Source organism: Macrotis lagotis, chromosome 7 (genome assembly GCF_037893015.1).
Source record: "Macrotis lagotis isolate mMagLag1 chromosome 7, bilby.v1.9.chrom.fasta, whole genome shotgun sequence".
NCBI classification, from domain to species: domain Eukaryota; kingdom Metazoa; phylum Chordata; class Mammalia; order Peramelemorphia; family Peramelidae; genus Macrotis; species Macrotis lagotis.
In genome coordinates, this window is record NC_133664.1 from 222,326,771 (window position 1) to 222,348,429 (window position 21,659).

At 37.1% G+C, this 21,659-nt stretch overlaps 1 protein-coding gene across 13 annotated transcripts in view; it reads right to left on the bottom strand.

The window, feature by feature from the left end:
• Positions 1 to 21,659, bottom strand: part of ERC1 (ELKS/RAB6-interacting/CAST family member 1) — a 436,241-nt gene that overhangs the window by 44,027 nt on the left and 370,555 nt on the right. For 8 of the 13 annotated variants that reach the window (XM_074195002.1, XM_074195000.1, XM_074195006.1 and 5 more), the window contains one exon: positions 1,786 to 1,974. In XM_074195002.1, coding sequence (XP_074051103.1) covers positions 1,786 to 1,974 — 189 coding nt within the window. Of the gene's footprint in view, positions 1 to 1,785; positions 1,975 to 21,659 lie in introns of those variants that run through there. The other 5 variants (XM_074195008.1, XM_074195007.1, XM_074195011.1 and 2 more) reach the window with 1 other exon arrangement.

Sequence of the window (21,659 nt, forward strand, 5' to 3'; positions counted from 1 at the left end):
AGAACAGAAGTTTGCCTTTTTTTTAATCCCTTAGAGAAAGCCTCTTCAGCCATGTCCATCCTTTGAAGATCTTTGGAACATCTGACAAGGCACTCCATTTACTGAAATAATGTTCTGTGCTGCTCCCTTCCTCCCCTGTATCTTAAGTTTCCCCAACTCTTCTTGGTTTGCTCCCTCCCTTCCCTCTCCCATTCTGGATTAGAGGGGAACCATACCTTTCTTTGATTGGACAAGCTGAAGGTGATGTTTCAGATCCTGCCTTCTGTATAGCTACCATAGGGCTCTCCAGCTAGACCTCTCTCCCTCACACATGCCTGCCTCATTCTTGAGCTTAAGAGAAATACCAATAAATGTGGATGTTAACTTAATTCTATTTTGCTCTTTATGAAGACCAAACCCTCTGGTAACATTTGTCCCTAATTAAGACAAACTCTGGGAAGGTTAACACATATTTATTCTCACAGCCAAAACTCAGTGAGGATCCCTCCTCATTCTGGAGGACCACTTCACATTCCAAATATTTGAAAGGCTGTCATATGAAAGAGACTGGTTTTATTTGACCTCAAAGAACAGAGCCAGGAGCAGAGGGTAAGAGGTATAAAGAAATACATTTAGACTTGATAAGGAAAAACTTGCTAATGATTAATGCTATACAAAAGAGGAAAGGATTGGTTTAGGAGGCAGTAGGATCCTTCTCATGGGAGGTCTTCAAGTCAAAACAGGATAATCATGTCAGGTATGTATAGAAGGCTTTCTCATTTAGACATGAGTTGGACTACAGACACCACCTGAGTTCCCTTCAAACACAGAGATTTTGTGGATAATAGCTGTGGTTAATACTGAAGGCAAATGCTTGAAATCACAACTTAAACCCTGTCCCTGGCTTCAGAGTGCACTGTCTTTAATCCTTGTTTAGTGTGGTGTTCAATTTTCCTGTGCATCTCTGCTTTCTTTCTGTCTGCCTCAGACCATATCATTACTTTCATTCTGATCCTTATTTTATATGTACAATCTCCCCTTCCAGCAATGCCTTCTATTTAATTCAACAAGCCTTTCCTACATGGTTACTATGTGGCAAGGTATTACCATAGGCCACAATGATACAAAGACAAAATAATCCCTTCTCTCAAGAAGCCTTCTTTTTCTATTCTAAAGGCATAGAAGATTTTTCTATATAAATAGGGGAGAGAAGGTCCATCTAAGGGAAGTTAAGTAGACAAGGTACTGGACCTGAAATCAAGAAGACTCAAGTTTGAATTATACTTCAAACATTTACTTATCATGTCCCTCTGCACAAGCCATTTAACCTGTCAGTTTTTCATCAGTAAAATGTAGATAAATAATTGTATCTACCTTATAGAGTGGTTGTGAAATGGTTTACATATATTATCTATGTAAAACACTAGATAAATATTTTCTATATTATTAGCTACTACTGCTGTGTAGAAAAAACGGCATTTCAAAAGGCTGTGAAACTCTTCTAAGAACTTACTCTGTGGAAGACTGTTTCTGGGGTTTTTTGTTCTGTCTTATAAATGTTAAGCCTCTGGCAGTTCATACTTTTCTTAAGTGGTTAGAGAAATAAGCTGTTCTCATGGCATCATTTCCTTTCCTTTGTAGATTAAATGGAACTAAGTTATAGACAGTGAAAGTGACTTGTGTTCCATAACAACAAAAGAATCTACCTGGTACACTCTACAATAAGGTTACTTAACCCCCATTAGGTTAATTTAAACAGCTATGATACTTTCATAAGCTTTCACAATGGTCCAGGTGTAAACTGACCTGCTCCTGGGTCATCTTCTGCAGCTCACTTTCCCAAGCTGCCTGATCATCGTCCAGGTGATAGGAGGCAGGTGGAGTTAATCCTCGCAGAATCAGGGGATCTCTGTCATGGCAGAGAGATGTCAGATGTCCAATGTATAATTTCAATTTGCTGCGGTTCTGGTCAAGTTCTAAGAGGGGCTGAATTATCTGAGGTGAAAGAAAAGGGACTGTCAGGAATAATCTGGATGGGAAAATTCAAACATTTCTTGTAAATTCCCTTCTAATATACCTTAATAAAAAGCAGAATGTAAATAAAACTGTCTAAACTCCAGAGGCCTTCTAATCACAATTTCACATAATTACTGAAACAATCCATTTTGCCATTTCTACCACTCTGAGAGAAAAAAAGGAGAGGTTGTTGAGTTTTTTTTATTTACACAAGAAGCAAAAATCTGCATTTAGATAAAGGATTAATAAAAAACCAAACCCAATTGTTTTGTTAATCAGAAAAGACATTCCTAATCCTCCCATTACTTCACAGTTTTTATTATGCCATTCCTCACTGAGTTAATCTAAACAGCTAATCCTATTTTACTAGGCTCTTATGAAATTAGTTACAATAAAGACTAGTGGAAATTTCTCATTTGAAAGGTAGGACTACAATTCTTTTTTTTTTTTTTTAGGGTTTTTTGCAAGGCAAATGGGGTTAAATGGCTTGCCCAAGGCCACAGGGCTAGGTAATTATTAAGTGTCTGAGACCGGATTTGAACTCAGGTACTCCTGACTCCAGGGTCCGTGCTTTATCCACTGTGCCACCTAGCCGCCCCGAGGATTACAATTCTTAAAGCTCTTTTTTCTTCCTCAACCACTCTATAGAAAATGTTTTGTCTGAGTACAATGAATGAAATGAGTTAGTTACCAAATTAATCCATGAATTCCCTATGTAGGCCTTTTGAAATGTCAGTTAATAAATTGTCATATAGGAGATGCCTGACTCCGAGGCCAGGACTCTGTACTATTTCCAGCACTATGAATAAGCCTGTCTAGCCTTATGGACTCTTAATTTTCTTTCGTACTATTCCTTTGATTTTCCTCCCAGGAAAACATGCTGGTTAGTTCTGGTTTAGGATCTCACTTTATAGCTATTCCCTAGGTTTTTAGCTGAGGTAGTAAAACAAAGCCTGATGTTTAAGAAGGAAGTCTGAACACAATTTACATCTCAGATTAGGGTTAGAGAAGCACCTGTATGATACACAACAGTTGATTGTACTGTTTTACCAAAATACTGGCAAAGCTAGAAATCTTCCTAAGGCAGATTTTGGTACCCATTGCACATTAGCAGGCTGGCATACTTCATCTGAAAGACATCTCTGACCCTACTATTGAATAAAGTGCCTGATATTTGGTATTTTTATTGATGATATTAAATCCTTCCCTTTAGCTGCAAATAATTCTGTATCTTTACTTTTATCCTGACAATATTTAAATAGATTAACTATTATGAAATGAGAAAAAAAACGGTACCACTTATTGACTATCTAAAATAATTCTTTCCCTACTAAAGAATATAGATCATACACAATATGATTGACATTTGATATTACAAAACTAGAGAGCATGAAATATTAGGGAAGGGAGTTGGTTTATATATAGTGGAGAGATATACAGAAACTAATGAAGATTAAAAAACTTATTTTGATTATTAAATTATTAAAGAAAAATATCATGAGGAAAAATGTTTAAACATTTAGTACCCTATTGAAGGAGCGAATAAGGCTATTTCAATTAGTAGATTAATGGGACCAGTTCTCTGCTGTAATTTCCTATCAATCATAAGTACTGTTCATCACACAATTCTCACTGAGTAGGAAAAAGCATTAGAGAGAAGTTAAAGAGCATCCCACTGGCATTTGTGTGTCTTTTCTGGTACATTTATACTATGTTCTTTCAATTACACATCTTTTCAGATTTCACCTGTACAGGTACATTTTTAAGAATCAAATTCCTCACCATGCAGGATATTATGGCTCTATTTTATTTTCTTTTTTCCTTTATTCTGACCTAATCTAATTTCTTTCTCTAAACTGTCTACAAAATAATTTTTTTTAAAGTTTTTGCAAGGCAATGGGGTTAAGTGGCTTGCCCAAGGCCACACAGCTAGGTAATTATTAAGTCTCTGAGGCCAAATTTGAACTCAAGTACTCCTGACTCCAGGGCTGGTGTTCTATCCATTGTGCCACCTAGCTGCCCCGTACAATGGATAATACAATTTCTAATATTCCCAGTGGATGTGAACAATTTACCTCCCTTTTCAAAGTTCAGAGTTCCAAAGGCCAGATTAATTCAGGCAAAGATTTGCAATGTTAGATTGTCACATCTGTGCTTCATAGTTCAAAGATATAAAATTACACCCAAGAAAGGTCTTTTATATTTACTGCAATCATATTTTGCCTTGAAACTGGATGTTAAAAGTATGGTCATTTTGCAGGATAAAACATCTGGAATGTTCAGATTTCTTGTAATGAAATGGAACCTGAAGGGCTACTATTCCACTAATGTACGACCAGAGTTATTAGCAAATCTTTCAGTTCCAATTTTCAATCATTGATAAATTTATCTCAGATTGATTTAAATTCATATCTTGGATCTGAGTTTTAACTGATTAAAATAAAACTATTTGCAGTTGAAGTGAAAATGTTATTGGGCATTTAAGAATGAAATTTTATTTTTGTATCATTTAAGACAAGAATTCATTCTATCCAGTGGTTATTTTGTTTGTCCTCTGCTTATATATCAAAGGGTATTTGTTGCTTCAACTAAGGTACTTATGGAAAGTATGTGAAACTATTCAATGCATAATACTTCTTTATACAATCTAAAAGTTAACATCCCCAAATGGGGTGTTTAGGGTACCTTGAGAATCAAGTAGACATTAACTATATAGTTCTGCTAGCAACTACTGCATGTTGGGGATACCAAAAAAAAAATATGAAAAACAGTCCATGCTCTCAATGGCTTTACATTCTCCTGGGAGATACAACACGTACAACAATTAAATGAATAATATGAGGAGAGAAAATGCACTAATAATCAAATATACCATAAAAAGCTTTCCATAAGAGGTGACACATTTGAATTTTGCCTTGAAAAAGGCAGGTATTGTAAGAGATGGATATGAGAAGTATGTTCCAGAAATAACAGGCTATAAAATGGAGGAGAGTAGTAAATAGGTCAGTTTGGCTGGAATGTAAAGTATGCAACAGAGAAGAATATGAAATGTATGGAAAGTTATTTTGGAGTCCGATTGTGAAGGCTATACATGCTAAAGTAAGGGATTTGTACTCTTTCCCTAAATGCAATATAGAGTCCATTAAGATCTAAGAGGAAAGGTTGCAAACGTTTGACATGATTAGAGATCTGTCCTTGAGAAAGAAAATTCTGACAGTTGGTTGAGAAGAGTTTGGAAAGAGAAGAAATAAGAAACAAGGAGATCAATGAGAAGGCCTTTTACAATAATGCAGGCAAGAGGTGATAAGGACCTGGACTTGATTAGGTGACTGTGAAAAGGATGAAAGTGAGCGATGTGTAAGTACAACTGTCCTTATTTTATCTCTCCTGCACCTTTCCTATCTAATACAATACGATGGTCATTTAATAAAGACAATCCATTGTATATACCCTAAAACTGCTACTGCATAATCTCTTTTTAATTTAATTTTTTAAATTAATGTTCATTAAAGATATTATTTGAGTTTTAGAATCCCCCCCCACATCTTACTTCCCACCCCAAACCCCCATGGAAAGCAATCTGCCAGTCCTTACTTTGTTTCCATGTTGTACCTTGATCCAAACTGGGTATGATGAGAGAGAAATTATATCCTTAGAGAAGAGAAAAGAATTCTAAGAGGTAACAAGATAAGACAATAAGATGTTTTTTCCCCCTAAATCAAAGGGAATAGTCCCTGAACTTTGTTCAAATGCCACAGCTCCTTAACTGGATACAGATGGCACTCTCCTTTGCAGACAGACCAAAACTTGCTCCTGATTGTTGCACTGATGGAATGAGCAAGTCCTTCAAGGTTGATCATCACTTCCATGTTGCTGTTAGGGTATACAGTGTTTTTCTGGTTCTGCTAATCTCACTCAGCATCAGTTCATGCAAATCCCTCCAGGCTTCCCTGAAATCCTGTCCCTCTTGGTTTCTAATAGAACAATAGTATTCCATGACATACATATACCACAGTTTGCTAAGTCATTCCCCAATTGAAGGACATTTACTTGATTTCCAATTCTTTGCCACCACAAACAGGGCTGCTATAAATATTTTTGCAGTCTGAGTACCTTCTCTGCACACATTAATCTCATTTTGGTTTCTCTTCCCCTATTAAAATCTTCCTTGAGCTTTCTAAACTTTTTTTTTAGGTCTTTGCAAGGCAAACGGGGTTAAGTGGCTTGCCTAAGGCCACACAGCTAGGTAATTATTAAGTGTCTGAGACCGGATTTGAACCCAGGTACTCCTGACTCCAGGGCTGGTGCTTTATCCACTATGCCACCTAGCTGCCCCTTTTCTAACCATTCTTAATGCTATTTATTAACCTCCAAGGTCTAGGTTCTGACCATGCCATGGTGACCATACTACTAGTCCCACTTCATTAGGCAAAAAGGAAGGAGGATTGTTGCAGGATTCTGTTTAATGGGTCTAACATATTACCTTCCCCTCCCTTTCTAAGCATGTTCATGGACTTGCTCATTCCCAAACATAGGCCCTTCTAGTGCTCTCCAAGTTTTTATTTCTTTTTCATTGTTCTTAACTAATTCTGCCTCAGTTGAATCCAATTCACTTAAAAGTCAAAAACTGGTGTCATTGAGTCCTCTTCTAGGACAAAGGACAAGCAATAACAATCTAACATTCTTGGACTGGTAGGGTCAACTGGACATTGACCTTTGCAAGGAAGTAGAGACCCACTCTGAAGCTCTTGGTTGTCAGGGGATACTGGAATCCTTAGAAAGTGATCTTGCAAGGGGCAGCTAGGTGGTGTAACGGATAAAGCACCGGCCCTGGAGTCACGAGTACCTGGGTTCAAATCCGGTCTCAGACACTTAACAATTACCTAGCTGTGTGGCCTTGGGCAAGCCACTTAACCCCGTTTGCCTTGCAAAGACCTAAAAAAAAGTGATCTTGCTACTGAATTGCTTTGAAAATTTTTCAGGAACTGTGACCCTACCTCGCTGTATGTGTGTGTGTGTGTGTGTGTGCGCGCATGTGTGTGTCTATGTGTCTGTATGTCCATGTCTATGTGTGTCTGTATGTCAGTGTCTCTGTGGTATGCCTGTGCACCTGTATGTCTATGTCTGTGTTTCTATGCATCTGTATGTCTATGTCTGTATCTCTATGTTTCTGTGTATCTGTATGTTTATGTCTGTGTCTGTATCTCTGTCTGTCTGTAGGTCTATGTCTATGTCTATGTCTATGTCTGTGTGTGTACATGCACAGCCCTAACTTTATGTGGATGCAAACACACAGATGTTTTGGCAAAATAACAGTGTCTCCATGTTAAGAAGGAAATGAGTAAACAACTCTGACAGTTTTGTTTCCCTCTGAGGCTTGCAAAGAAGGTGTTAAGAGCAGAAGATTTAAATCATAAATCTTATTAAAAGGCAAACAGCTGAGCAATGTAGATCGTGCCAATTGAACCAAGTCTTCAGGGTCATGCTGCATTGAGATAATCAAGAAAGAATCAAGGAAAGACATACAGAATGGGAGTGATCCAAGGTAAAATGGAACTGACTGGAACTCTGACTCATAATTTATCCATCCCTGTTTCCATGGGTAAGGATGGAGAGCCAGGTAAGATCTTTAGATTGTTTTAGCTTTTTCTCTACTCTTCCCTCATTCTCTTTCCTTGGGTATTCTATCAGGACATTTGAGGATACTGCCTCATTTGGAGGTGCCTAAACCCAAAATAGAAGTCATTCCACATATCTCTCTCACCCATATCTCTATTTTAGAATCTCTTTTCTCCAAGAATGGTGATTCATGGCACTATGGGTCAATTGATTTTTAATTTTTTTTCTATCATCCTTTGATTAAAGACATTATTTGAGTTTTACGATTTTCCCCCAATCTTGCTTCCCTCCCCCACCCCCACCCCACAGATAACACTCTGTCAGTCTTTACTTTGTTTCCATGTTGTACCTTGATACAAATTGGGTGTGATGATGAGAGAGAAATCATATCCTTAAAGAGAACAGAATTCTCAGAGGTAACCAGATCAGACAATAAGATATCTGGGTTTTTTTTTCCAAAATAAAGGGAATAGTCCTTGTACTTTGTTCAAACTCCACAGCTCCTTATCTGGATACAGATGGTACTCTCCTTTCAAGACAGCCCAAAATTGTTCCCAATTGTGCACTGATGGAATGAGCAAGTCCTTCAAGGTTGAACATCAATCCCATGTTGCTGTTAGGGTGTACAGTATTTTTCTGGTTCTGCTCATCTCACTCAGCATCAGTTCATGCAAATCCCTCCAGGTTTCCCTGAAATCCTGTCCCTCCTGGTTTCTAATAGAACAATAGTGTTCCATGACATACATATACCACAGTTTGCTAAGCCATTCCCCAATTGAAGGACATTTACTGGATTTCCAATTCTTTGCCACCACAAACAGGGCTGCTATAAATATTTTTGTACAAGTAATGTTTTTACCCTTTTTCCTAATCTCTTCAGGGTATAGACCCAGTAGTGGTATTGCTGGGTCAAAGGGTATGCACATTTTTGTTGCCCTTTGGGCATAGTTCTAAATAGTTCTCCAGAAGGGTTGGATGAGTTCACCGCTCCACCAACAGTGTAATAGTGACCCAGATTTCCCACACTCCTTCCAACAATGATCACTATCCTTCCTGGTCATACTGGCCAATCTGAGAGGTGTGAGGAGGTACCTCAGAGAAGCTTTAATTTGCATTTCTCTAATAATTAATGATTTAGAGCATTTTTTTCATATGGCTACGGATTGCTTTATCTCCTCATCTGTAAATTGCCTTTGCATATCCTTTGACCCTTTGTCAATTGGGGAATGGCTTTTTGTTTTAAAAATATGACTCAGTTCTCTGTATATTTTAGAAATGAGTCCTTTGTCAGAATCATTAGTTGTAAAGATTGTTTCCCAATTTACTAATTTTCTTTTGATCTTGATTACATTGGTTTTATCTGTGCAAAAGCTTTTTAATTTAATGTAATCGAAATCATCTAATTGGTTTTTAGTGATGTTCTCCAACTCTTCCTTAGTCATACACTGTTCCCCTTTCCATAGATCTGACAGGTAGACTAGTCCTTGATCTTCTAATTTCCTTATAGTATTGTTTTTTATGTCTATGTCCTGTAACCATTTGAATATTATCTTGGTAAAGGGTGTGAGGTGTTGGTCTAATCTAAGTTTCTTCCACACTAACTTTAATTATCCCAGCAGTTTTTATCAAAGAGGGAGTTTTTATCCCAGTGGCTGGACTCTTTGGGTTTATCAAACAGTAGATTACTCTACTCATCTCCTGCTTTTATACCTAGTCTATTCCACTGGTCCATCACTCTATTTCTTAGCCAATACCAAACGGTTTTGATGACTGATGCTTTATAATTTTAGATCAAGTAGAGCTAAGCCATCTTCTTTTGCACTTTTTTTCATTAAGCTCCTGGCAATTCTTGACTTTTTATTTCTCCACATAAATTTACTTACAATTAATTCTAACTCATTAAAGTAATTTTTGGGAATTTTGACTGGTAGGGCGCTAAACAGATAGTTTAGTTTTGGTAGAATTGTCATTTTTATTATATTAGCTCTCCCTGTCCATGAGCAGTTGATATTTGTCCAGTTATTTAAATCTGATTTAATTTGTGTGAGAAGTGTTTTAGAATTGTTTTCAAAAAGATTCTGAGTCTGTCTTGGCAAATAGACTCCCAAGTATTTTATATGGTCTGAGGTTACTATGAATGGGATTTCTCTTTCTAGCTCTTCCTGCTGTATCTTGCTAGACATATATAGGAAAGTTGAGGATTTATGGGGGTTTATTTTATAACCTGCAATTTTGCTAAAATTATTGTTTCCAGTAGTTTTTTTTGATGATTTTTTTGGGATTCTCTAGGTTGACCATCATGTCATCTGCAAAGAGTGAGTGTTTTGTCTCTTCCTTCCCAATTCTAATTCCTTTGATTTCTTTTTCTTCTCTAATTGCTGATGCTAACATTTCTAATACAATATTGAATGGTAGTGGTGGTAATGGGCACCCTTGTTTGACCCCTGATCTTATTGGGAACGCCTCTAGCCTCTCCCCATTGAATATAATGCTTTTTGATGGTTACTGCTAATTATTTTAAGGAACAGTCCATTTATTCCTACACTCTCTAGTGTTTTTATTTGGAATGGACATTGTATTTTGTCAAAAGCCTTTTCAGCATCTATTGATATGATCTTATGATTTCTGATAGTATACTCAATTATATCAACAACAAATCTAACAGTTTTCCTAATATTGAACCAACCCTGCATTCCTGGAATAAATCCTACTTGATCATAATGTATTATCCTGGTGATGACTTGTTGCAATCATTTTGCTAAGATTTTATTCAACATGTTCGCATCAAAACCCTAAATAAAATCTTAGCAAAATGACTACAACAAGTCATCACCAGGATAATACATTATGATCAAGTAGGATTTATTCCAGGAATGCAGGGATGGTTCAACATTAGGAAAACTGTTAGTATACTCAATTATATCAACAACAAACCTATCAGAAATCATATGATCATATCAATAGATGATATAAAATAAACCCCCATAAATCCTCAACTTTCCTATATATGTCTAGCAAGATACAGCAGGAAGAGCTAGAAAGAGAAATCCCATTCAAAATAACCTCAGACAGTGTAAAATATTTGGGAGTCTATTTGCCAAGACAGACTCAGAATCTTTTTGAAAACAATTATAAAACACTTCTCACACAAATTAAATCAGATTTTAATAACTGGACAAATATCAACTGCTCATGGACAGGGAGAGCTAATATAATAAAAATGACAATTCTACCAAAACTAAACTATCTGTTTAGCGCCCTACCAATCAAAATTCCAAAAAATTACTTTAATGAGTTAGAAAACATTGTAAGTAAATTCATATAGAGAAATAAAAAGTCAAGAATGACCAGGAGCTTAATGAAAAAAAATGCAAATGAAGGTGGCTTAGCACTACCCAATCTAAAATTATATTATAAAGCATCAGTCATCAAAACCGTTTGGTATTGGCTAAGAAATAGAGTGGTGGACCAGTGGAATAGACTAGGTGTAAAAGCAGGAGAGGAGTATAGTAATCTACTGTTTGATAAACCCAAAGAGTCCAGCCACTGGGATAAAAACTCCCTCTGATAAAAACTGCTGGGATAATTAAAGTTAGTGTGGAAGAAACTTAGATTAGACCAACACCTCACACCCTTTACCAAGATAAGAGCCAAATGGCTACAGGACATAGACATAAAAAACAATACTATAAGCAAATTAGAAGATCAAGGACTAGTCTACCTGTCAGATCTATGGAAAGGGGAACAGTGTATGACTAAGGAAGAGTTGGAGAACATCACTAAAAACCAATTAGATGATTTCGATTACATTAAATTAAAAAGCTTTTGCACAGATAAAACCAATGTAATCAAGATCAAAAGAAAATTAGTAAATTGGGAAACAATCTTTACAACTAATGATTCTGACAAAGGACTCATTTCTAAAATATACAGAGAACTGAGTCATATTTTTAAAACAAAAAGCCATTCCCCAATTGACAAAGGGTCAAAGGATACGCAGAGACAATTTACAGATGAGGAGAGCAAAGCAATCTGTAGCCATATGAAAACTTGCTCTAAATCATGAATGATTAGAGAAATGCAAATTAAAACTTCTCTGAGGTACCACCTCACACCTCTCAGATTGGCCAGTATGACCAGGAAGGATAGTGATCATTGTTGGAAGGAGTGTGGGAAATCTGGGTCACTACTACACTGTTGGTGGAGCTGTGAACTCATCCAACCCTTCTGGAGAGCTGTTTGGAACTATGCCCAAAGGGCAACAAAAATGTGCATACCCTTTGACCCAGCAATACCACTACTGGGTCTATACCCTGAAGAGATGATGAAAAAGGGTAAAAACATTACATGTACAAAAATATTTATAGCAGCCCTGTTTGTGGTGGCAAAGAATTGGAAATCCAGTAAATGTCCTTCAATTGGGGAATGGCTTAGCAAACTGTGGTATATGTATGTCATGGAACACTATTGTTCTATTAGAAACCAGGAGGGACAGGATTTCAGGGAAACCTGGCGGGATTTGCATGAACTGATGCTGAGTGAGATGAGCAGAACCAGAAAAATACTGTACACCCTAACAGCAACATGGGAGTGATGTTCAACCTTGAAGGACTTGCTCATTTCATCAGTGCAACAATTGGGAACAATTTTGGGCTGTCTGCAAAGGAGAGTACCATCTGTATCCAGATAAGGAGCTGTGGAGTTTGAACAAAGTACAAGGACTATTCCCTTTATTTTGGAAAAAAAAAACAGATATCTTATTGTCTGATCTGGTTACCTCTGAGAATTCTGTTCTCTTTAAGGATATGATTTCTTTCTCATCACACCCAATTTGGATCAAGGTACAACATGGAAACATAGTAAAGACTGACGGAGTGCTATCTGTGGGGTGGGGGTGGGGGGAGGGAAGCAAGATTGGGAGAAAATTGTGAAACTCAAATATCTTTAATGAAAACCAACAAAAAAGAAGAAAAGGATACAAAATCATTCTGAGAAACTTCAAAAAAAGATTTTTGCATCTATATCCATCAGGGAAATAGGTCTATAATTTTTTTCTGTTTTTAACTCTTCCTGGTTTAGGTAACAGTACCATATTGGTTTCATAGAAAGAGTTAGGCAGAGTTCCATCTTTCCCTATTTTTCCAAAGAGTTTATATAGGATTGGAACTAAATGTTCCTTAAATGTTTGGTAGAATTCACTCGTGAATCCATCAGGCCCTGGAGATTTTTTTTTTAGGGAGTTCAATAATGACTTGTTGAATTTTTTTCTGAGATAGGGTTGTTTAGGTATTTAATCTCTTCTTCATTTAACCTGGCCAACTTATATTTTTGTAAATATTCATCCATTTGACTTAGATTATCGAATTTATTGGCATAGAGTTGGGCAAAATAATTTCAAATTATTACTTTAATTTCCTCCTCATTGGTGGTGAGTTCACCTTTTTCATTTATGATCCTAGCAATTTGGTTTTGTTCTTTCTTTTTTTTAATCAAATTGACCAGAAGTTTATCAATTTAATTGGTGTTTTCATAATACCAACTTTTGGTTTTATTTATTAATTTAATAGTTTTTTTGCTTTCGATTTTATTAATTTCTCCTTTAATTTTTTCGAATTTCCAATTTGGTATTTAATTGGGGATTTCTGACTTGTTCTTTCTCTAATTTTTTTAGTTGCATGTTTAGTTCATTGATTTCCTCTTTCTCCAATTTATTCATGTAAGCATTTAGAGAGTCGCTCTGAATGAATTCCATAGGTTTTGGTATGTTGTTTTATTATTATCATTATCTAGGATAAAATGGTTAGTTCTTTCTATAATTTATTTTTTGGTACACTCATTTTTTTAAAATGAGGTTATTCAATATCCAATTTGTTATGGGTCTATATCTCCTTGGCTCAATATTGCATATGACTTTTATTGCATTGTGATTTGAGAAAGATGTATTCAGTATTTCTGCCTGTCTGCAGTTGATCATTAGGATTTTATGTCCTAGTACATGGTCAATTTTTCTATAAGGTCCATGTACTACAGAGCAAAAAGGTAGATTCCTTTCTATCTCCATTCAATTTCCTCCATGTCTTCCATATCTAATTTTTATAACAATCTATTTACCTCCTTAACTTCTTTCTTGTTTATTTTACGATTCGATTTATCTAGATCTGAGAGCAGGAGGTTGAGGTCTTCTGCTAGTAGAGTTTTGCTGTCTATGTCTTCCTGTAGTTCTTTCACCTTCTCCTCTAAGAATCTGGGTGCTGTCCCACTGGGTACATATATATTCAGTATTCAAATGAGTTTATTGTGTATGGTACCTTTTCGGAGGATAAAGTTTCCTTTCTTATCTCTTTTAATGCTATCTATTTTTGCGGCTGCTTTGTCAGAGATAAGGATTACTAACCCTGCTTTTTTTTTTTACTTCAGCTGAAGCAAAAGATATTTTGCTCCAAACCTATATGTATTTCTCTACTTCAAATGAGTTTCTTGTAAGCAGCATATCGTAGGATTCTGATTTTTAATCCACTCTGCTATTTGCTTAGGGGTTTTTTTTTAATTTTTATTAAAGATATTATTTGAGTTTTAGTTTTCCCCCAATCTTTCTTTCCTCCCCCCACCCCCACCCCACAGATAGCACTCCGTCAGTCTTTACTTTGTTTCCATGTTGTACCTTGATCCAAATTGGTGTGATGAGAAAGAAATCATATCCTTAGAGAGAACAGAATTCTGAGAGGTAACCAGATCAGACAATAAGATATCTGTTTTTTTTTTTCCAAAATAAAGGGAATAGTCCTTGTACTTTGTTCAAACTCCACAGCTCCTTATCTGGATACAGATGGTACTCTCCTTTGCAGACAGCCCAAAATTGTTCCCAATTGTTGCACTGATGGAATGAGCAAGTCCTTCAAGGTTGAACATCACTCCCATGTTGCTGTTAGGGTGTAGAGTATTTTTCTGGTTCTGCTCATCTCACTCAGCATCAGTTCATCCAAATCCCTCCAGGTTTCCCTGAAATCCCATCCCTCCTGATTTCTAATAGAACAATAGTATTCCATGACATACATATACCACAGTTTGCTAAACCATTCCCCAATTGAAGGACATTTACTGGATTTCCAATTCTTTGCCACCACAAAAAGGGCTGCTATAAATATTTTTGTACAAGTAATGTTTTTACCCTTTTTCCTAATCTCTTCAGGGTATAGACCCAGTAGTGGTATTGCTGGGTCAAAGGGTATGCACATTTTTGTTGCCCTTTGGGCATAGTTATTTGCTTAGGTTTTAAGGGAGAGTTCATCCCATTCACATTCAAGGTTATGATTACTAATTCTTTATTGCCCTCTGTGCTATCTTCCCTGTTTGTATTTTTCGCTCTTTCCTCCCCCCCTTTATCCAAATTCCCCAGTATTTTGTTTCTTAATACCACCCCTTCAGTGTGTTTCCCCTCCTTCATCACACCCTCCCCTTTCTTTCCCCTTCCATTCCTTTTGTTATTTCCTTTCCCCCCCTCCCCTTTTCCCCTTTTAATACTTGGAAGGTTAGATGTTTTATAAGTTAACTGAGTATGTGTAGGTTGACTTTAAGCCAAGTCTGATGAGAAGAAGATTCCGGTGTTTCTCATCTGCTCCTTTCTTCCCCTCTATTATCATAGGTTTTTTTGTAGCTCTTAGTGTAATGAGATTTATCCCATTCAATCCCCTCCCTCCTCCAGTCTCTTTCCTGTCCCCCTGAGGTAGTGCTTATTAGATCATTCTAAGTCATAGAAAATTCTGAGTGTGTCCCTTCTAGTTCAGTTTATTCTATTGAAAAGAGTCAAAATTCCTGAGAGTTATTAGAGTCTTTCTCCCAATTGGGGTTAAAATCAGTTACATCTCTTAGACAGCAGTCTCATGGATAGGTCATGAATGTCCATCATTTATTGCTAGGTATATTCTGTCGGTCAGAGTTACAATTCTCAAGATTTATGAGAATCTTTTTTCCCCCCATGCTGGGATATAGCCAGTTTCAACTTACTGGATTGCATTTTTTTTCCTTTTACCTTTTCATGTGTCTCTCGAACCTCCTGTTTGATGTCCGATTTTTCTGTTAGCTCTGGTCTTTTCATCAGAAATTTTTGGAATTCTTCCATTTTGTGGAAAAGTAGATTCGTGGCTGCATTCCAAGCTCCCTTGCTCTTCTAAATATCTTCTTCAGGCCCTTCGATTCCTTAATGTTGATGCAGCCAGTTCCTGCATGATGCTTTCTGTGGTTTCTTGATATTTAAATTGTTTCTTTCTGGCTGTTTGCAGTATTTTCACTTTTATCTGATAGTTCTGGAGTTTGGCCACAACATTCCTTGGTGTTTTCATTTTAGGATCTTTTTCTGGTGGGGATCAATGTTCACTTTCAATAACTACGTTGCCCTCTGATTCCATGATATCAGGGCAGTTTTCCATCACTAGATCCTGTACTATTAAGTCCAGGCTTTTTTTTCTCTTCAATATTTTCAGGAAGTCCAATAATTCTCAGGTTGCCCCTCCTCGACCTATTCTTGAGGTCAGTGGTTTTTGCTGATGAGGTATTTTACATTTTCTTCTATTTTTTTTTTATTACGTTTAACTGACTCTTGCTGTCTCATGGAGTCATTATTAGACTCCATTCTTTTTTGGGGGGAGAAGTTTTCTTCATTAACCTTTTGTAACTCCTTTTCCAATTGGTCAATTCTACTTTTGAAAGAGCTTTCCATTTGACCAATTGAGGTTTTGAGAGAATCATTTTCTTTTTGCATTTGCCCAATTGAGGATCTGAGAGAATTATTCTCATTTTGTATTTGTCCAATTGATGATCTGAGAGATTTATTCTCATTTTGTAATTGTCCATTTGATGATCTGAGAGATTTATTCTCCTTTCATATTTGTCCAATTGTACTTTCTAAGGTTTTATTTTCTTGTTGCAAGGTATTAATTGTCTCTCCCAAATTTTTAAGCTCCTTCCTTATTTCTTCAAGGAAGTCTTTCTGTGCTGGAGACCAGGTCGCATTATCCTCAGAGGTTCCAGGTCTGAGTTAGGGTCTTTCCCTTCCAAGAATTTTTCTATGGATCTTCCTTTCCATCGACCCTTCTTCATTTTGCTAAGACCTTGAGTTGGGGAGGGGCTGGTTCACAGGGGCTTGGGAAATAGCTAAAGGCTTTACTCACTGAGTACAATTTCTCTGGCTGGCCAGTAGGAGGTCTTGGCTGCTTTCTCTGGAGTGTGTGACTTTGATTAAGGCCTTGTCCCTTTGCTTGAAGGGAGGAGTTGGAGCTATTGAATTCTTTTGCCTTCAATCAGTGGTGCTCTTTACCCTGGCTTCAGGTCATTAGTAAGCTGGGCTAGTTCTGCTCACAGACCTGGTCCTGAGGCAGAAGTAGTTTGCATTTGTTTGTTAGGGAAGAGGTCTGAGTTTAATGGGACTCTGAGTTCCTCAGACCAGAGGATCCCAGGGATGGTGTCTGCAGCTCTCCTGCTCTGGAAGTCTACGCTTAGTCCTGTCCGTAAGCTCCTGGGGGACAGCACCAACACCAGTGCCTCCACTCCCTAGTTGACTCAAGCTCCTGTTGTCTAGCCCCACCACTGATCCAGCAGGTCTGGCTGTGGGGCCCTCAGACTCCCAGTTCCAATTCAGCTGTTAATCTGCTTGATCTAGGGCTGATCCTCCCTCTGAGCTCAGGCTCACCTGCCCAGATTTTTCTAGTGCTGTTGCTGCTGCTGCTGCTGGAGAGAAATCCTGAGGTAGATGTTGTTTCTCCTAGGTTTTCTTTTTGGGTTTTGTGGGTCGGATTTCTTTTAAGTGTTTCATGTGATAGATGGGGAAGAGATCAGGAGACTTTAGAACTGTGCTTCTTGGCCAGAAGTTGTGCTACTGCATAATCTTAAAGGTATGCAAGAGAACTGGGTTGACAGGATGACAGTGTCCTTGGATCCAACATGATATATATTATCCATATTAAATAAACTAATGGATGTGAAATCTTAACCATTAGTCTTATCAGACATGTTAGCAGCGTAAAGACATTAATACACAATACATAAATATATGCTTCTAACCAATGCTACAAAGTTGCAGGAAATTTCACATAATTACACAGTTGGAAGGGAATTGATTCAGTGGACATATAGTCCAATATATACCTGAACATGAAGCCCTCTGTCCACATAGTCACCAGACCTTTGCCTAAAGATCTCTAAGAAGAAGGAATCCATTTTAATTGATTATTAGGAAGTTTTTTCTTTTATTTTTTTTTAAAGAGGTAACACGATCAGACAATAAGATATGTTTTTTTCCTAAATTAAGGGCAACAGTCCTTGAACTTTGTTCAAACTCCAAGGCTCTTTACCTGGATACAGATGGCACTCTCCTTTGCAGACATCCCAAAATTGTTCCCGATTGTTGCATTGATGGAATGAGTGAGTCCTTCAAGGTTGAACATCACCCCCATGTTGTTTTTAGGGTATACAGTGTTAGGAAGTTTTTTGTTACATCATTGATAGTAAAACAATCAATGTTCTTATTCTGAACATTATCCCTTTCTTAATGTAGGCTAAGACTGAAACAGTCCCACCTTGATGCCACATAGTAAGTTGCAAATGACCCTAGGTTCTTGAAGGCAAAAGTTCTGGCAAATTCTTCTAAGACAGAAAAGTTTAAAGTATAGTTAAGAGACAGCTTGTGCCTTTAGCCTGGAGACCAATTTAGAGAGAGAGAGAGAGAGAGAGAGAGAGAGAGAGAGAGCGAGCATGAGAGCAAACACGAGAGACTGAGACTCATTGTGAATAGTCCAGCTACAAATGCTTTGTCATAGAAGCTTATGAAACAACTGAAATTAAAATGATCACAATGACCAATAGACAAGCTCTTACATCAAGTGTGCTAGCACTAAGCATTTACTGAGTACTTATTACATGCATGACCATTACACACTTTCATTTGATCCTCACTACAACTTTGTGAGGTGGTCTCTATTTTCCCCATCTTACAGATGAGGAAATGGGGGCTGAGTAATTTGTCAAGTGAATTGAGTTAGGATTCAAGCTCAAGTCTCCCACAGTTCAACACAGCTCATTGTGTCACCTAGCCAAGAGTGTTTTGTTTACTTTGCCCAGAAACAGCTCTCTGCTTCCTGGATGTTTCCAAACTTTGATACCATGTGCATTTCTCCATACTACCTCCACCTTCCCCTTTTATGTGTAGTCACATTTCCATTAGAATTTAAGTTCCTCAAGAGCAGGTACTATCTTGCTTGTTTGTATTTGCATTCTAAATTTCAGTATGGTGCCCAACACATTATAAATGGTTTTTCATTCTTTCATTCATTAATGAGTATGGCAAGGAGAAGAAAAGCAGAAGGAAGAGGGGATAGAATGCTAAGAATCATTGCTCTTAGATAATTTAAAAACATTAACTTTTGGCAGTAAATTTTTATAATTCTTCAGTGATCAATAAGAGGACAAATTACTGAGGGAACTGAATCATATCAATCCTGATATTTTTTATTATATATTAAACCAAAAAACAAGGTATAGATGAATGGAAGAATGTTTGAGGTGATTTAAATGTACATCTCAAAGCAATGACAATCATATTTCATTGTGAGAGAACCTCCTTCTTTTAAGGGGAGGAAAAATCCATTTGAGTGACTTTTAAGGAGAAATGCCAAGGAATATCCATATCTAGTTTTATATTCCCTGCTTTTCAATTTCCTTTCCTACTGGGAAGGGCCTTACCTTCTGCTCTGTTCTAGACAACATTATAAAGGGTCCTATACTTCTCAGTCCCTTTCTCTTCCACAATCTCCTACCTTCCTCTTCTGTCTGGATTACTATTGGTTAAACTAATGTTCATTAATATATAACAATTAGTTTTTTCTTCTTTCCAATTTATCCAGTTCCTCTATGCTTCTTTTCTCTTCCTTTTAGTCTTGCTTTATGACTTTATTTGAGACATTTGCTGTTTTGAAGGAGGTGAGGGGGCATTAAGTTTGGAAGTACCTGTTCATTCCACCACCTTGCTACAAATACTGTCCTCTTTCTGGTTCTTAAAATTTCTTTTTTTTTTTTTTGTTTTGGTTCTTTAAATTTCAATTGCTCCATAATATCATTTAAATTTCTTCAATGTTCTTTTCTCTTATCATTTTTCCAGGGTATTATTTTTTCTTGTAGATTTCTAAGCTCTTTTTCTTCAGACCATTTGCTGTTTCCATTGTTATTCTTTTTGAGGTTTTTGTGTAGAGCTGTTTTTCTTTCAGTCTCTCACTATTATCTTGATCAAGTAGTAAAAGACTAATTTTTTTTACTACATTAGTATACTAATCTATGTAAAGGCTTAATATCCAAACCCACTGATCACAATTTGTTTTTCTCTCTAACTGTAGGAGTCACTAGGAGTCAGGTTTAACATTCTGCAAAACAACAGTAGCATAAATACTTAGTTTTGCTGTTATTTGTATTAGTATGACTCTCTGAATAAATAACCCTCTATTCTGAGTTCAAAATGAAAAGTCTCAGCATGGTTAATATGAAAAATATCCCAGAGGTATTATGGTCTAGATAATGTGATTACTGAGGAAGATCTAGGACAGTGTTAAGCACCTAAAACTTACTTAAAAGAAAAAATGATTTAAGGAAAATCAATATTATTCTGTATCATATAATAATCAGTATTACTATTTCCTATTTTTTCAAACACCACTTCTTAGTCTAGCTCAAAATAGTCTCCCTCAGTTCAAACTAAGGGATGACTGGCTAATGGAACTCTAGTTTTGCTTGCTTGTAAAAAAAGAACCAGCTTAGACTGGGCCCCTCTCCAGAGGAAGGCTCCCTTGTTCTTGTCTCTCCTTGTCAAAGTTAGTGGTGATGTGGTCTACAAGAGAAAGGCTGAAGGAAGGATTCTGCTTAGGATAGTTCTTATTTTATGGCCAAGAATACCTAAGGAAGCTATAAGCCCATAAAACAGTCTGTATTCCTTAACTCTCAAAGAGGGACATGATCAGCCACACCTGAAGGCCAACCTACTTTCCTTAGCTGTGGTTAATTGCGATACTTTTCAACTATACAAGCCCCCTTTCCTTTCCCTCCCAACAGAGTCTCAATAAATATAGTATTTTTGGTCCCATCATGGTTGATGACCCCATTTAGATGAGGAGAAGCAGTCTGACCCACTTTATTAACAGCTATACAAGTCACTGTTAATAAACTGTTATCTTGCCCTGGAGAAAATGTTGCCTCAGTCTTTTTTTTCAAACTCTTTACAGATTAGATAAAATAAAATTGCAGTGGACAAAGTCAGCTCAGTTGGGTGACTTCATCTATTTCTGTTCAGCACCTGAACAAAACTGAGGGAGAGAGATGATGAAGTCATTCTGAGTTGGAGTTTGGCAAGAGGTATGTGGCAACAGGACAAGGGAACAAAGTATTCCATGGTAGAGGTTAGTTAAATTTCAACTGGTTCACCAAGAGATCAAGACTTGGGAAGGAGAAGTGTGTAGCTAATGCAAGAGCTATCACTCCCAGGAAAGGACTGGGGGGGGGGGATTAGAGATCACAGTGAAGATAAAGAAAGGGGTAGCAAGTCATAGGGAGAGATATAATGACAAATGATAAAGAAATTACAGAGGTCATGAATATGGAAATGAAATAGTGCCTGGTATCAGCAAAATCAAGAGTATGACTATCCCAGTGTGAAACTGAGGTAGGGTGGAGGAGGTGGTCGTAATGACAGAGTAGTTGAAGACAGTAAAGTTAGAGTAGTTGAGAAAACATTAAGATATGTTTTGAGTTCCCTCATTAAAGGGCAAAGGATGAAGATGGAGAGGCAGACTTATGAAATAGGCACTAAATTCATTAGGGCTGCTAGGTGGCACAGTAGATAGAGCACTGGCCTTGAAGGTTAGTACTGGAGTTAGAATCTAGTCTCAGACAGTTGACTCTTAGTAGTTGTGTGACCTTGGGCAAGTCATTTAACCCTGATTGCCTCACATCCAGGGTCATCACCAGTTTTCCTGATTTATTTATGGCTACTGCATCCCCCTCACTCAAAA